The sequence below is a fragment of the Oncorhynchus masou genome, chromosome 27 (assembly GCF_036934945.1).
Source record: "Oncorhynchus masou masou isolate Uvic2021 chromosome 27, UVic_Omas_1.1, whole genome shotgun sequence".
Taxonomy (NCBI): Eukaryota; Metazoa; Chordata; class Actinopteri; order Salmoniformes; family Salmonidae; genus Oncorhynchus; species Oncorhynchus masou.
Window position 1 is genome coordinate 14,868,979 of NC_088238.1, and position 15,638 is coordinate 14,884,616.

The 15,638-nt window shown below is 43.5% G+C and overlaps 2 protein-coding genes across 3 annotated transcripts; one reads left to right on the forward strand and one right to left on the reverse strand.

Annotated features, from left to right (window-relative positions):
* The first annotated feature begins 7,095 nt into the window (after nucleotides 1–7,095).
* On the forward strand, nucleotides 7,096–11,031 carry si:ch211-214j24.10 (uncharacterized protein LOC558894 homolog). The gene is made up of 4 exons (XM_064939304.1): nucleotides 7,096–7,238; nucleotides 7,969–8,769; nucleotides 8,898–8,930; nucleotides 10,326–11,031. The coding sequence occupies exons 1-4, from the start codon at nucleotides 7,223–7,225 to the stop codon at nucleotides 10,373–10,375; spliced, it is 900 nt and encodes a 299-aa protein (XP_064795376.1). The 5' UTR covers nucleotides 7,096–7,222; the 3' UTR covers nucleotides 10,376–11,031.
* Nucleotides 11,032–11,696: 665 nt separating this feature from the next.
* On the reverse strand, nucleotides 11,697–15,565 carry osgep (O-sialoglycoprotein endopeptidase). Of its 2 annotated transcripts, XM_064939302.1 has the most exons (12): nucleotides 15,492–15,565; nucleotides 14,884–15,003; nucleotides 14,659–14,778; nucleotides 14,383–14,558; nucleotides 14,136–14,231; nucleotides 13,810–13,859; nucleotides 13,637–13,715; nucleotides 13,404–13,469; nucleotides 13,135–13,225; nucleotides 12,899–12,974; nucleotides 12,611–12,709; nucleotides 11,697–12,299 (listed from the first exon to the last, which is right to left on the reverse strand). In XM_064939302.1, exons 2-12 carry the CDS (start codon nucleotides 14,996–14,998, stop codon nucleotides 12,260–12,262), a joined length of 1,008 nt encoding a protein of 335 aa, XP_064795374.1. In that variant the 5' UTR covers nucleotides 14,999–15,003; nucleotides 15,492–15,565; the 3' UTR covers nucleotides 11,697–12,259. The 2 variants fall into 2 exon arrangements, with proteins under 2 accessions (XP_064795374.1, XP_064795375.1); XM_064939303.1 differs by lacking the exons at nucleotides 11,697–12,299; nucleotides 12,611–12,709 and having other exon boundaries at nucleotides 12,937–13,027.
* Nucleotides 15,566–15,638: the final 73 nt, after the last annotated feature.

A 15,638-nucleotide genomic window follows, 5' to 3' on the forward strand; every position in this document is an offset into this window, starting at 1 on the left:
AATTACATGAAATACATGTCAAGATACATGTCAAGATGCTAACACTTGAAAGGTCCCGGTTCAGCTGACACAATGTGTAATATTTCCCTGTATATAATCAACAGGTACAGGTATTTAAAGTCCCCCCCCCCCACACACACACATTAAAGCCATGTATGCGGAGCAAATAGGCTACAATATGTATGCACACAAACACATACAGGGAAATAACATCAAAGTCGTAAGTCGCTCTGGATAAGAGCGTCTGCTAAATGACTTAAATGTAAATGTAAAGTCGCAATTGCAACACTGTTGCACATGGAGCCTGGTATGGCCTAGTACATATGAGTCAGTGGACAGCGCCTAGTGCTGAAAACGTAAACGCGCTGTCGTCAAAATGTTTTGATTTGGACATTTGGTATCTGACGTAGCTAGCTAAAGTCTTCTACTAACGCTTCGAATACTTGAACACAAACAATCATCAACTTGTTGCTTGCTAAAATAAATAGTAGCTTGCTAGCTCCCGATGTTTGCTTGATATCATTAAACTCTAGCGTTTCGTCGTTTGTTTGAGGGACGCTGTGATTGATTTTGACAAAATTAGGTAAATTGTCTTGAGTTATGAGTTTGCTATTCTTTTAATGAAATACATTTTCCACAACAACTGCGTTGCTAATTTATCTAGCTACGTAACTTAACTGACGTTAGTTGCTGACAATGCAGCATGCTATTTAAAAAAATAAAATAATTCTTTGACAACTATTCAGGTGATGTTAATGTGTAGAAAACACAGTCAATACTGAACCATACATTTTTCCTTCCAGCTGGCAGAGAAAGCCATTAGGGAAGCTGTGCACACAGTTCTGACAGATGGACGCCATGGGGAGTTTTCAAGCCTAAGAATAATGGAGCTGAAATGCATTGATATGTCTAAGACACCTAAAGCCCAATCAACCTTGGAGTCCATTCAGCTGCCCAAAGACAGTGACGACAGCTTGAAATCAGGATCCTGTGAGGACTCCCTGATTTCTGAACCTCATGCTGACCAAGTTGACACCATCAAGGCATCTATGAACACTGAAATCCACTCGGTGGTTACTAAGGCCACAGTGGTCTATGCTAACCAACCCGAGGCACTTTCCAGTGAAGTGCTTCTGGGCACTGAAGGTAATGGAGATGTTGCTGACCATGCTGTGGTGGGTTCTCTGACTCCAGACTGTGACCTGGCATTGGTAGAAGGGCTGGACCCTGGGTGGCACACTGCCCTGGTACTGATGGAGACCTTGGTGAATCCTGGCAATGACTCTGACCTGACTGTGTCTGACTCCAGTGAAGTGTCTCTGATCACTGACAACCTGCCAGTGGTGGACTCAACTGTTGACTCCAGAGGGCAGCAGAGGGCAGAGGATGACTTACAAAGCACTGACCAGCTGCAAAAGAGGCCCTGTGCAGACTGTGTGACCACAGAGAAGCACTATGCTGTACCGTTTGAGGACTCTTTGAACTCTGACAAGGAAATCTCCCTCAACATTAAAGACCATGATAACCGACCTGCAGTAGACTTTAGCAGAGATTCTGTGAGCTCGTCTGACCAATCTTTGTCCCTTGTTGCCACTGCTCTTGGATCAATAGTCACTATTGACTCTTTCAATAAGGCTCTGTTGTTTTCCAATATGTTGGACCAAGGCAAAGATAACCCTATTGACCAGCCTGTAGCGAAGTCTCAGACCACTGAAAATCTAATTAACCCCACTTTGGTGTCAGAGTCCATTCAACCTCTCATCAATGAAATCCTGGAAGATAACATTATCTCAGCCCCTGATGACAGAACTCCGTTCGCTACAGACCATGTAGGATCACATGAGATTGAAATATTTATATCTAGAATGCACTTAGGCAGTGTTATCACCTGTCATGATGACCAGTTTTTGGAGTCAGACAGTGAGGATGACATGGTTGATCCTTTGTCTCACACCAGTCATAGCCATCATCTGTGCGAGTCAGTCATGAGGCCCAAAGGTCAAGTCCAACTCAGTGTACATACTTGGTCACCCTCTTATGAGACTGATGACTGCCGTCCCTATGCTCAAGACCACAACATGATGGAATACAAATTCAAATACAGCTGGGACCTAAAGTCTGCCTGGGTTTCTGTGCCACACTACATTCTGACGAGAGGGGAGAGTGTGACCAAAAGGATGGAGGGAGAGAAGAAGTATGGAGAAAAGGAATGGGAGAAGTGCTCCTCACAGTGTGACAGGAACTCTCTGATTGGTGAGTATTGTGATAATTATGTAGTTGATTATATTTCTATACATATTTTGACCACAGGAAAGGGTAGCCTATGTTTCCATGTTACTACAAGGTAATTATTGTGATTCTTGGTGTAAATTTAGATTACAGGTATGTATTGATTGGATTTAAATGTTCCCTCTCGCTCTTTAGAGCATAATGGACAGTGGAGGATAGCCAGAGCAGTAGAGGCAGACACTGAAGAAATCCTTCCCAAGCCGTACATGAGAGACTTAGTTATGTACGATGGATTCAACCAGCTAAACGAGGAGAGAGTGGGAAATCAGCTGGTCCTCTCCTCTCTCTCAAGGGCTCTCAATGAAGTTAAGAAGGACACAGCTTTTTTGAGGTCATTGAGAGAGGGGATCAATAAATTAATGAGAGAAAACGAGAGAATTAAAGATGAGATGAAGAAGAAAGACATGAGGAACTTTAACAGTGCCAAAGATCGAAGGGCAGAGAGAAAGAGGGCAAGGAGGAGGGAGCGAGAGCGGGAGAGGAACTGTGATTTGACCACATGGATGCCCTCCCGGTCCGGAATGGAAAGTTCCATTATAGGACTCCATCCCAGGCCTCCGTCCCGGCCACTGCTCAGAGAACCAGTCTTAGCCAGAAGCAGCTTCAGCCGCACCGACGCCAGAACGATAGAGGTTAGGGAGATGATCCTGCAAAGGAGCCGCATTGCCTACAATATCAAGTGCCTGCAACGCCGGAAAGTGGCTGCTGAGGGGTTGACACTGACTGAGGGAGGTGGAGGGCCTGAGGATGGGGGTGACGGAGAGACAGTGATGGACATTACAGGGCAAAGTAAGAAGGCCTCAAAGGGCAAGGGGTCAAAGGGCAAAGAGAGTGGAGGAGGGGAAGGTAGTGACTGGGCCAAATTAGGTCTGGAGGAAATTGTGGAGACAGATGACAGGAATAAAGAGAAGAGAACCAAAGTACGGACAGGGCAGAGAAGTAAGGACAAGCGAAGAGAGGAACGAGAGAGACAAAGATGTAGTAAGGAAACAGATTTGATCTCAGACGAATTAGCAAGAATGGACATAGAAAAAATAGATGGACATAAAGCGGATGAGACGATTAGGAAGATCTCTGAGGAAAATATTTCTAACAACTGTTGTGTAGAGACAAATGAGGGAGAAAAATATGATAGAAAACAGATTAAAGAAAAGACTAACAGAACAAATGTACATACTGATGAGGGAGTGATGAGCAAAGCATCATGGGAAAGAGAAGAGGCTGGAGAGGAGAATGCTAAGACATTTCAAGAGAGCTTAAAAGTCCAGGGTAAGAGCATAACATTCAAGTTAATGTACAAGTATAATGTGTCATAAATCACATTTTATTTGTCACAACAGGTGTTCACCTTACAGTGACATGCTTACTTACAAGCTCTTAACCAACAGTGCAGTTTTAAGAAAATACCAACACAAAAAAAGATAAGAGATAATAAAAACAAATATTTAAGGAACATATATACAGGGTGTACCAGTTCAGAGTCAATGTGTCAACATGCGGGGGCACCGGTGTCATGGTAATTGGGATAATTATGTACATGCAGGTAGGGTTATTAAAATGGCTATGCATAGATAATAACAGAGAGTAGCAGCAGCATAGGGGGAGTGGGGGGGGGATAATCTAGGTAGCCATTTGATTAGCTGTTCAGGAGTCTTATAGCTTGGGGGTAAAAGCTGTTTAGAAGCCTCTTGGACCTAGACATGTCGCTCCGGTACCGCTTGTCGTGAGGTAGCAGAGAGAACAGTCTATGACTAGAGTGGCAATTTTTAGGGCCTTCCTCTGACACCGCCTGATATAGAGGTCCTGGATGGCAGGAAGCTTGGCCCCAGTGATGTACTGGGCCATACGCACTACCCTCTGTAGTGCCTTGCGGTTGGAGGCCGAGCAGTTGCCATACCAGGCAGTGATGCAACCCGTCAGGATGCTCTCGATGGTGCAGCTGTAAAACCTTTTGAGGATCTGAGGACCCATGCCAAATCTTTTCAGTCTCCTGAGGGGGAATAGGTTTTGTCGTGCCCTCTTCATGACTGTCTTGATGTGCTTGAACCATGTTAGTTTGTTGGTGATGTGTCCTCTTCACGACTGTCTTGATGTGCTTGGACCATGTTAGTTTGTTGGTGATGTGGACACCAAGGGACTTGAAGCTCTCAACCTGCTCCACTACAACCCTGTCGCTGAGAATGGGGCCGTGCTCAGTCCTCCTTTTCCTGTAGTCCACAATCATCTCCTTTGTCTTGATCACGTTGAGGGAGAGGTTGTTGTCCTTGCACCACACGGTCAGGTCTCTGACCTGTCTCATCATTTTCGGTGATCAGGTGATGACATTGTTGTGATCAGGTGATGACATTGTCATCAGCAATGATGGTGTTGGAGTTGTGCCTGGCCGTGCAGTCATGAGTGAACAGGGAGTACAGGAGGGGACTGAGCACGCACCCCTGATGGGCCCCCGTATTGAGGATCAGCGTGGCGGATGTGTTGTTACCTACCCTTACCACCTGGGAGCGGCCCATCAGGAAGTCTAGGATCCAGTTGCAGGTGTCTAGTCCCAGGGTCCATAGCTTAGTGATGAGCTTTGAGGACACTATGGTGTTGAATGCTGAGCTGTAGTCAACGAATAGCATTCTCACATAGGTGTTCCTTTTGTCCATGTGGGAAAGGGCAGTGTGGAATGCAATAGAGATTGCATCATCTGTGGATCTGTTGGTGCGGTATGCAAATTGGAGTGGGTCTTCAGTTTCTGGGATAATGGTGTTGATGTGAGCCATGACCAGCCTTTCAAAGCATTTCATGACTACAGACGTGGGTCAGTAGTCATTTAGGTAGGTTACCTTCGTGTTCTTGGGCACAGGGACTAGGGTGGTCTGCTTGAAACATGTTGGTATTACAGACTCAGTCAGGGACAGGTTGAAAATATCAGTGAAGACACTTGCCAGTTGGTTAGCGCATGCTCGGAGTACACGTCCTGGTAATCCATCTGGCCCTGCGGCCTTGTGAATGTTGACATGTTTAAAGGTCTTACTCACATTGGTTGCGGAGAGCGTGACCACACAGTCAGTGTTACTTGCCTCGAAGCGAGCATAGAAGTTATTTAGCTTGTCTGGTAGGCTCGTGTCACTGGGCAGCTCTCGGTTGTGCTTCCCTTTGTCGTCTGTAATAGTTTTCAAGCCCTGCCACATCCAACAAGCGTCAGAGCCAGTGTAATATGATTAGATCTTCGTCCTGTATTGACGCTTAGGCTGTTTGATGGATCGTCGGAGGTCATAGCGGGATTTCTTATAAGCTTCTGGGTTAGAGTCCCGCTCCTTGAAAGCGGCAGCTCTGCCCTTTAGCTCGGTGCGAATGTTGCCTGTAATCCATGGTTTCTGATTGGGGTATGTACTGTGGGGACAACGTCCTCGATGCACTTATTGATAAAGCCAGTAACTGATGTGGTGTACTCCTCAATGCCATTGGAAGAATCCCGGAACATATTTCAGTCTCTGCCAGCAAAACAGTCCTGTAGTTTAGCATCTGCTTCATCTGACCACTGTTTTATAGACAGAGTCACTGGTGCTTCCTGCTTTAATTTTTGCTTGTAAGCAGGAATCAGGAGGATAGAGTTCTGATCAGATTTGCCAAATGGTGGGCGAGGGAGAGCTTTGTACACGTCTCTGTGTGTGGTGTAAAGGTGGTCTAGAATTCTTTCCCCTCTGGTTGCACATTTAACATGCTGATAGAAATGAGGTAAAACTGATTAAAGTTTCCCTGCATTAAAGTCACCGGCCACCATAACTGATGTTGATATAAATGTTTGTCCTGTTTGTGAATTATGAGTGAACTGATTTTTTTTGTTGTACTTTCAGAGGTCATAGATGGAGAGGAAGGTCCTACAGGAAGAATGTTAGAGCATCAGAAGGCCAGAGACCGTGAGGAGATACGAAACAGTGATGGATATGTGAAAATGAGAGAGATTGGTAAAAGAAAGGAAGTGGAGGTAGAGGTTACAAAAATCTGTACCTCCTGTGATGAAATGTCCATCATGGTTCTGGAGAACCAAGGCAATGCTAGGCCTATGACAGACTCCCAGACTCCATTGAAGGGCAAAGGAAAGCAACAACATAGCCTTCCATACAAGAGAACGGAAGGACTTCAAGAGGAGATCAATTCAAAGGGTGAAATGCTTGAGGGTGGAAGACAAGTCAATTTCCCTGGGTGTCAGGCACAGAAACACAGAAGTCCGGGTGTGTTGGGTGATGTTGCAGGCTTCTGGAGAAAGGAGAAAAGAGTCCACAAGGAGAAAGACAGAGAGGAGAAGGACAGAGTGGGCCAGACATGGCGAGACCAGGGGGGAAATGGCAGGGAGCAATGGAATGGAGAGACAGAGAGGGGTGGAGTTGGTAGGAGTAGAAGTAGAAGAGCTAGACAGAGAGGAAACCAGTTGCTGCTTTTTTCTAGGCAAAAGCACAGCAACTGGAATGACTCTCATCCATCAGAGAGCAGCTGTGACTGGAGGAGCAGGGAGAAAGAGGTGCCTGAGAAACATGTTGAGAGTAGGATGGATAGGCAGAGAGGTGAGAGGCCTCTGAAGAGGGAAAAGAGCTCAAGGAAAGAAATACATTGATGTGTGTTAAATAAATATTATTTCAGATATCAGAAATTGGATTATAGAAGTTATCGGTAAATCCAGGCACATGATTCAGACAAAATGGAATCTATTAATATTATTAATCACTGAGACAACGTGTGTTATTTTTCCCTTTCTGCAAAGGGTTTGTGGGCGGGAAAACTATTTGATTAATATCCTTCTATTCTCGCTTCAATATCCGGCAAAGTTGAACGGTGACGGTCATTTCCACCTCCGACAGTTTCCGTGTGGCCACAATCAAGACAACCGCTGTAAACAAACTTTCAGTAACGGTTTAATTCCGGAAGAAATACATTTAAACAAAAAGATATGCATATCAAAACAGGTGAGTTTTGGGTACCGGTAGCTATTAGCACATTACTTTGACTTTCTACTTTGCCAACGTTCGTAAAACGTTCTGAAATGAACACTCCCGGTTGGAGCCGGGGTGTTATGAAACTTATCTAACGTAATGTTAGCTAGTTAGCCAGGAAATTGTTTATTGTTCCAATGCATACTTGAAGACCAACGGTATGGACGTATTATAGTACCTCCTGCTTAGTTATAAGTTACTATTTTAAATAAATTACGTTTCAGGTTGGCTGACGTTGGCTACTGTTAACGTTACATACACGTTGCTTTTCTGTTTCTTAGCAGACTAGCTAGCTAGTTAGCAAGTGGTTGGTTGGCAAGGCAGTTCGATAAGGTTATAACGTTAGTTACATAGCTTTTTGCTCATATGACATACAACTTGCATAACATTGTAAAGTCAATTAGGTGTCATTATAAAATTTGCTACTGGATATTTTTTTTTCTGGATTCAGCTTAATCGGTAGCTAGCTAGGCCAAACGTGGCGTGCATTCTAGCTCTGCGTAGCTAACGTTAGCTAGCCAGTGAACCTAAAGCCCCAACAAAACCTAACAAGTTAAGATGGGTACTTTGATAGTTAGCTAGTTCATAATTTCACTAATAAACCATAACATAAATGTGTAGTTTAAACTGTTCCATTTTTTTTATATTTCTTAAATTATTAGGGGATTCTAACGATCTTCCTTTGCCTTATATCTAACTTTAGGTACATGGGAGGCCAACACAGTGTGCGAGTCTGACACTCTGTGTGATCCTGCTGGCCTTGTGTCCTCCACCAACCCAGAGGCTCACATTGGCAACCGCCGCCTATCACCTGGGTCTGGCAACTGTGGTGGAGGAGGTGGAGGCTGCCCAACTGGGGTTGACCAGCAGCCCTGCCAGGCTTCACCCCAGGCTCTCGAGAGCAACCTGAACGGACCCGCCCATGTACATGCCTTCACTTACCGTAGAGACAGAGATCGTAGAGGCCAGCACAAAGGCCGTGGCCCTCGCAGAGAGGGGCCCAGGGGGGCAGGGCGTGTAGCAGATAGGCCCCCGAAGCAGAGCCAGAAGGAGAGGTGGGTGGAGGACAGCCTGTCCCTACTCAAGCACCCACCTGCTTTTCCAGTGCAGGACAGCCCTGCCAAGCTGCAGCCAACCATCAGCTATGCCTCAAAAGTGAAGTCAGGGGCGGTGGGTGGAGTGCTGGAGGAGGAGGGCCGCCCAGCCATCGGTGTCCTGCTGCAGAACCAGTGGGGACTTAGTTTCATCAGTGAGGTCCTCCAAGCCACAGAGGGTTCAGTTCCCTCTCCTGCCCCCATAGCAGCACCTCAGCTCACATTTGGAGGTGAAACCGCCAACCCAACACAAGAGAGGCATCACACAGTCCAGGCCAGTGGTGAAATCCCAGTTCCTGTCACTACCTCAATCTCCATTGACCAGTACAGAGAAGAGGAAGCAAAGATCAATGGGAAGCTGCTTCTCACCTGTCACCATCTAAAGGAGGCTCTGCACTATCACACAATAGGTAAGGGCTGACGTGATTGAGACCTCAATAATACATTAATGTATTATAAATGTTATTTTTCTGTGGCATCTGTCATAAAGTTGTATGCATCATATTATGAATCCTAACTATACCTTGTTCATTTTTAGAATGGAATGTCACCTGCAACAAACAGAAAGAAGGTGAGATGTTCATCAGCAAGGTCCATTATTAGAATTTGGACCGGATTCTCCATTCTCCACGCTGGGGCATTAGAATCTCTGAAGCAGGGCTCATCATTTTAAAGGATTTTAAGATGTTTTCAGACCTCTAAAGTAGTCTAATGTCAAGAGAAAATCACATCCCACAACATCAGTGGTGTAAATTCAGTTTAGCTATATGCCTCCACCCCAAAATAATAGAAAATACGGTCGCCCAATAAAACCAGGAAATGAAACGGTGCTCATCTTTTCCATTCATTTGGAGTTGTGGCGTATAGCTGGATACACACAACCACTGTCGTGGGACATGGTTTCATCTTGACATTACTTTCGAGGTTGGGGGAAAAAACGGACAAACGTTACTTAAAAAATTAAATGGTCTCCTTAATGGTTTGATTTGTTAAACGTTGATATATTTTATTATCCCACCATAATATGTAAAAACACCCAATAATACAAGACGGTTTAAATACAGATGGAACGATGAGACTGATATATAAATGTGAAGGATCCACTTGGACTATTGACTCATTTGTTCCAATTTGAAACAACTGGCTGTGATCTCTTGGTTAAGTTTTAAATTCTAAAAATCTTTGGTTTAAACGCGTAGAAGAATAAGTGCAGTGAAGAACAATCTGTCTTTGTGAGGGCACAATCATTGAATTTCACGTTGTCTCTCAATTCCAAGGTACTTATGTTATCATTATCAACTGATTCCCGGTGCTCTTCGGGGGGGGGTCATTTTTTAAAGCAATTTCCATCTCCATTTTTCTTAATGTTTATTTTTTAAGGAAGTTGTCTTGGCATCACTGGATGAATTTGGATGTTTCTCTGTCAAGACCTTCAGGTGAGGCTTGATATGATTTTAAGGAATCCCACCAGCCGAGTGTCGTCCCCATATTTAAAGAATCCATGGGCTGGGCCAGAGACTTGGCAATTATACGCAACCTCACATGGCTCCCTTGTTAACCTTTTCTAGATGAAGAGATGGCAGGGTTAAATCTCACCTGACTACAGTTTACCAGCTTCTCAATAAGTAGATGGTGTTGAAAGCGCTACTGAACACAATTTTCACTAGGCAATTTGCATGCTCTAAGCGTTTGTGGTTATTCAGCATGACCAGTAGGCAAATTGTATTGGCTCTAGGTGAGATCCTGCTAGTGACATCATTTAAACTTGCTGTATCTTGTCTGCAAAAACATTTGTATATGCACCCTAATGGTTCTAAAGAAGGATACAACTTGAGATTATTATTATTTTTTTTATCTAGTGGGTTTCCTGTTTCAGAAGTCCTTGCTGCAGCCCCCAAGGGCTGGATTGTATGAGAGGTTTGACAATGCTGCCTGTCACTAAATGCTGTCTTATTTTCTGTTTCAGATCCCAATAAGGTAGTTTGGTATAAGAACTCCCTGGACCAGCCAGCCTAGTGACGCATGGACCTGTCTGCCACAACACACACCCCCACACACACACCCCCACACGCACTCAGGTCGATGTCTTTACACAAAGCCACACTGAGACACTTTGGACTAACTCCTTGATGAGATCCACAACTAGGGACTGTTCTAACGCCTTCAAAGGCCTGCCTTAATGAATTGGACCTGGAGTTCCTATCGGCTCAAAATGATTCGTTTTAATGTCGTGTTGAGCTGGTCTTTTTTAACAATCTTAAGAGCTGTCATTTTATTGTGAGGAACTGCAGTTTTATCAGACATTTTCTGTTTTGTCCTCTGTTGTGAGGGATCCGTCAAGCACTTTCTAATCTGTTGTGACCAATCCTTGGTACGCCTACCCTACCAGGTGTTTATTTTTTTCACAAATTTGAAAATGTGTTATCCCTACTTCATTTGACCGTATTTTACACGGGACAGATGTGTAATCATGTCTCCAGTTTACAGGGGTGCAGACAGCACAATAAGAAGGCACCCTTCCCCTGTCTGATCCTAATGCTGTTTTATTTTGTACCCTGATTGGGTGAATGTTACTCATGATCACACTTGCTCAGTTTTATGATTTGAAATATATAAAAAATACACTGGAGGATAAGTGAACAGTATTGCATAATAAAATTGAATGAACTTGACATGCCCCATGGTCTTACTGGTAATACTCATACTTCATTGTTTTATCATTTTTACATATGATACATAAAACCCACAGCGTTATTTGCTTTAATACGGACAAGTTTAAAGTATTAACCTTTCTTTAAAGTAAACTGAGGGCTTGACTATCCTTGTCGCTGAAGTTCAGCATGATTGAAATGTAAAGGTTATTTCCAATTTAGCCGACATGCAGTGTTTACCGTGAATGCAGTGCTGCTAACACAATGTCTATGGCGATACGGACTGAATAAAGCCCCAAAATAATTGATTGATCCTTGGACGACTTGATTGGATAAATGCAGAGTTACAGGAGGTGGAGGGGAAATCTGTTGGGTCTTGAGTTCCAAATTGACCTACCTTTCTGCCTGAACAGCTTTAAATATGTGGGGAAAAGGCATAGTGCCCTCAACTCTGCTGGTGCAATGCACTGGGCTAGGGACCATAAGATCACAGGTTCTAATCTTGCTGATCCCCATCCTCAAAAGGTACATTTCAGCTTTCAGTGTAAAGCAAATTTTTATTTAATGTTAAGCCAATATTGCCACCTGTCAATGATTTTAGAAGGAATGATTTAAATGGTTTGATAATCCAGATCTGTTTACAGTTGTAAGAAATCTAGCTACATTACAATGCATCACTGACTATCTCCAGAGGTGGTACTTTTAATCGTATACACTTAAATATATTTGCACAATCAGAATGTTGACAAGATCAGGACACGTTAACACCAGGTATAAACGTGACTATATTGTGGACTAGGGGCTGGATTAAATCCGTATCGCGGAAGATCTGCATTATATTGAAATTTAAAGGCATAGTTCCTGCGTTCGTGGAGACTTCATTCACGGTAAACGCTGCATATGTTGGCTCAATCAGAAATTACTTTAATGCGGATCTTCTGCGATACAGATTGAATCCAGCGCTAGAGAAAGACAAAAAAGATCAAAAGATAAAGGTGTTTTCTCCAAATGCGGGAACATTGCCTTTACATTTCAATCGCACTATAGCGCAGATTCTCTGCAGTCCGGATTTAGTCTAGGCCTAAAATACTAATGAGTGTGGCTAAAAACTGTTGTGTTGAGTTCAGAACAATAGAAGTGAGGCATATAATATTTCTACATTCTTTCCCTCCATCATGACACAACACATACAATCCAGGTAAAGGGAAGGTGGGTGGGTGCAAGTTGCAGCCTTTTGGGTAGTGAGCTGTCAATCTCTCCAGGTCACCTCCACTTCATCTGTTCTGTACCTGCCAACAACAATGTTTATCTTGTCACTGGATGACAGCACAATATGGTAGACCTGTTGTCAAAAAATATCCAGTTAACATCTCAATACACGTTCGTGAAATAGACAAGAACTTCCTGTAACATTTTAGCTAAAATGTTTATGTAAAGGGAATCACTGTACAATAGAATGAAAGGGAATCATTGTACTGTACAATATAAATATGATAAATCATTGTACTGTATAATAGAATATGATCAAAGGGAATCACTGCACTGTACAATAGAATATAATGAAAGGGAATCATTTGAGTTGCAGGTATAGTGGAATTACCTTTGAGTGATCCATGAGTCTGACAGCTCAGTTGTCTGACCGGATCGGAACATCTCCCAGCCAGCCTGTGCAATCATTGCTCCATTATCGATACAAAAGCTGTGACACAACGAAACAGAATATCACATTTTAATAACAGGATGTACAAAGTTAAAGTACATTATGAAATTAGCATCAACTTAAGCCTGTTTACTTGTATTAGTTCATAAATAATAAAGGTAAGCATTGAATGTCTTAGATACACTTGTCAGATCCCTTGTATTGAAAACATAGTATGTTGAACCTTACCTCTCATCTGTAGCAAAGAGCTTTGCACCCCTCTCCTTGCACATGACTCCCATCATCTCCTGCAGACGCAGATTACCTACAGAGCAAAACCGTCATCAGCATTCCTGAAGGGCTGTGTTTGAGTTGTGCCTGTCCATAATGAGATCAGACAGATTTACATGATATTACATCTTATGTGTTTTAATTAATTACATTGGAAAGCCCACAACCCCCACAATGAAGTACAATTGACTTACAGCCAACGCCTCCAACGATGAGCACTTCCTGGGAGCTGCAGTGAGCCATGGCCCTCTCTGTGATCTCCACCAGCATGGAAAACAGGGTCTCCTACAGGGCACACAAGTAGTGAAGGATCATTACACAGTGGTGTGCTCTGACACCTCTCAGACAGTGAGTGATGCCACCATGTAGCTGCCATCATTCTGAAAGGGAAGGGTGTTGCCGTGAAGGGTGTTGCCGTGCCGTACAACAATGCACTGGGGCAGTTTATTGCTTTTGTTCTGACCTGTAGGGAGAAGCACAGGTCTTCTGCTGTACACTGATTACATTTCAACATCTTCCCAGCTGCTTCCTGAAAGAAAAGGGACAAATATGAACACATCAAACACGCCCCCTTATTATAACCACAGTCCATCTAACTATCACAAAAACCCTGTCTCTCCCCGACAATGCTATGCAACCAAATGCAATGCAACTCAATGCAGAACTTAATTCCCACTTAAAGGCTCTGCATCTTACCTCGATATAGGATAGAATCCCAGAGAATGACACGTCCATCCCCTTCACCGTGTACGGAAGCTCCACATACTGTGTACCCCTGACAAAACAAACAGGAAATCAATGGTGGAAATATACACATATGAAAACATCTACTGGCCGACAGCAATTCCAAAGAAAACACATGTACTCACTTCTTGGCCATCTGCTCAATGTTGTACCCAGGGCTGGGATCATTGGAAATCTGAGTACAAACCATTTTGATTCATGAGAATGGTAAAACAATTTATACAAGGTATAGTCCGAGTCCACAATAAATCTTAAAGAGGAGAAAAAAGGATGTTGCTATCTCGCTTTAAAAACAAGATGCATGAAAAGAGGAGCAAATTGAAAATGATATTCAGCAACTCTTGTAAGACGATGGAAGTGGACTACATGTTTCAGCATGTAGCCTTTATAGGAGCATTACTTAATCCGGTTTGTTTCAGTTTAGTCCCCTGAAGAGCCATGCAGAACTCACCTTTATCACCCTGGCAAACCTGTCCAGGCAGTTGCCCACTGCAATGTCGATGGTCTCACCAAATATCCTGTAGCGCCGCTCGGAGTATGCAATCACCTTCATGAGGAAACATTGCATTAGAGCACAACTAAACCCAGAAACCTCAGTTGAGACAGGTATGAGTGCTAACTAAGGGAAAACCCTAAGAACTCTCAAGTTGTGCGGGACATCCCAAGTCTGTCTTAGTATATATGTATGGGTGACTGACCTGTGTGTTACCCCCACTGACATAGAGCACAGTGGGGTTATTGGCTTGAGTGATGAGGCGGCCCATCTCAATGTGGCCAATACAGTGGTTGACACCCAGGAGAGGCTTCCCCCACAGCTGGGCCACTGTGCGAGCCACCAGAGCCACTGTCACCAAAGGGGCACCCATCCCTGGTCCTGGGGTAAATAATATCATGTTGGTGAAAACTGAATGGTACTACAGGTCAGGAAAGGCCATTTCAGCTTTGTAGGAATCAGTGACATAGGAGTTCCTGACCCTTTGTGTATGCCACGCAATCAACGTCAGCAGGCTTCAGCCCTGCCTCCTCCAGCGCCTCCTTCAGAACTGTTAGGATGACACTGTGGTGATGTCTGGCTGTCTCACGAGGAAGGAACCCTGGGATGGAGAGTTCGTCTGTTACTGCAACTACACACATGAGCATTAGGACAAACGCAAGCCTTCAGTTGTCATTTGAGTCTACTTTGAATTCAACCAACTTGCCTTGACCAGGGGGTGTAATGTAGGTGCGTCTGGGGTTTGAGAGTACCTCCCCATCCCTCACAATGCCCACACCAATCTTGTTGGCACTACCCTCAAATCCAATCACTACAGTCATGTCAGCTAGAGAGTTTGAGGGAGATGGAGAATTATAATGAATATTTTTTTTTTAATAAAATAAAAACTTGAGCACATTGAAAGAATGTCATAGCTATTGGTCTTGTGTGCATCTGAAAAAAATATGTTCAGAGTGCGATGACATTGCTACAAATACCAGAAACAGTTGCATACATCAGTTCATACAAGAATAAACAGTGCAATGTCAACGACTAAAAAGTACAAGTGTTCTTTTATTTATTCTCCAAAAGCAATACGAAAAGTAGAACATAAGCACTAGAATATAGATACCAAAAACAGTGTCATGTTTGGTTAAAACTATTAGAAGCATGATTAGTTAGCTAACACTCGGGTTGCACACCAGGTGGCGATCTAGATCTACAATCAATTATTCAGTTCAAATGCCAAAAACGAAGGCACATTAAGAGCCAATTTCACGTGTTTTAAATGAAAAACATAATTTCAGATGAGAAAGCAAAAAGTTGAATACGAACCTTCCAGTTGCTGAGTATTTCGGGTTTCAGACAGTACTCTAGGCTGTGAGGACCCATAACAAGAGGTCGTTTGATGATTTCCTTACAGAATTGTATCTTTCAATGTATTGTATTAACCAAAACAATTGGAAGCTAATTGTAGACATT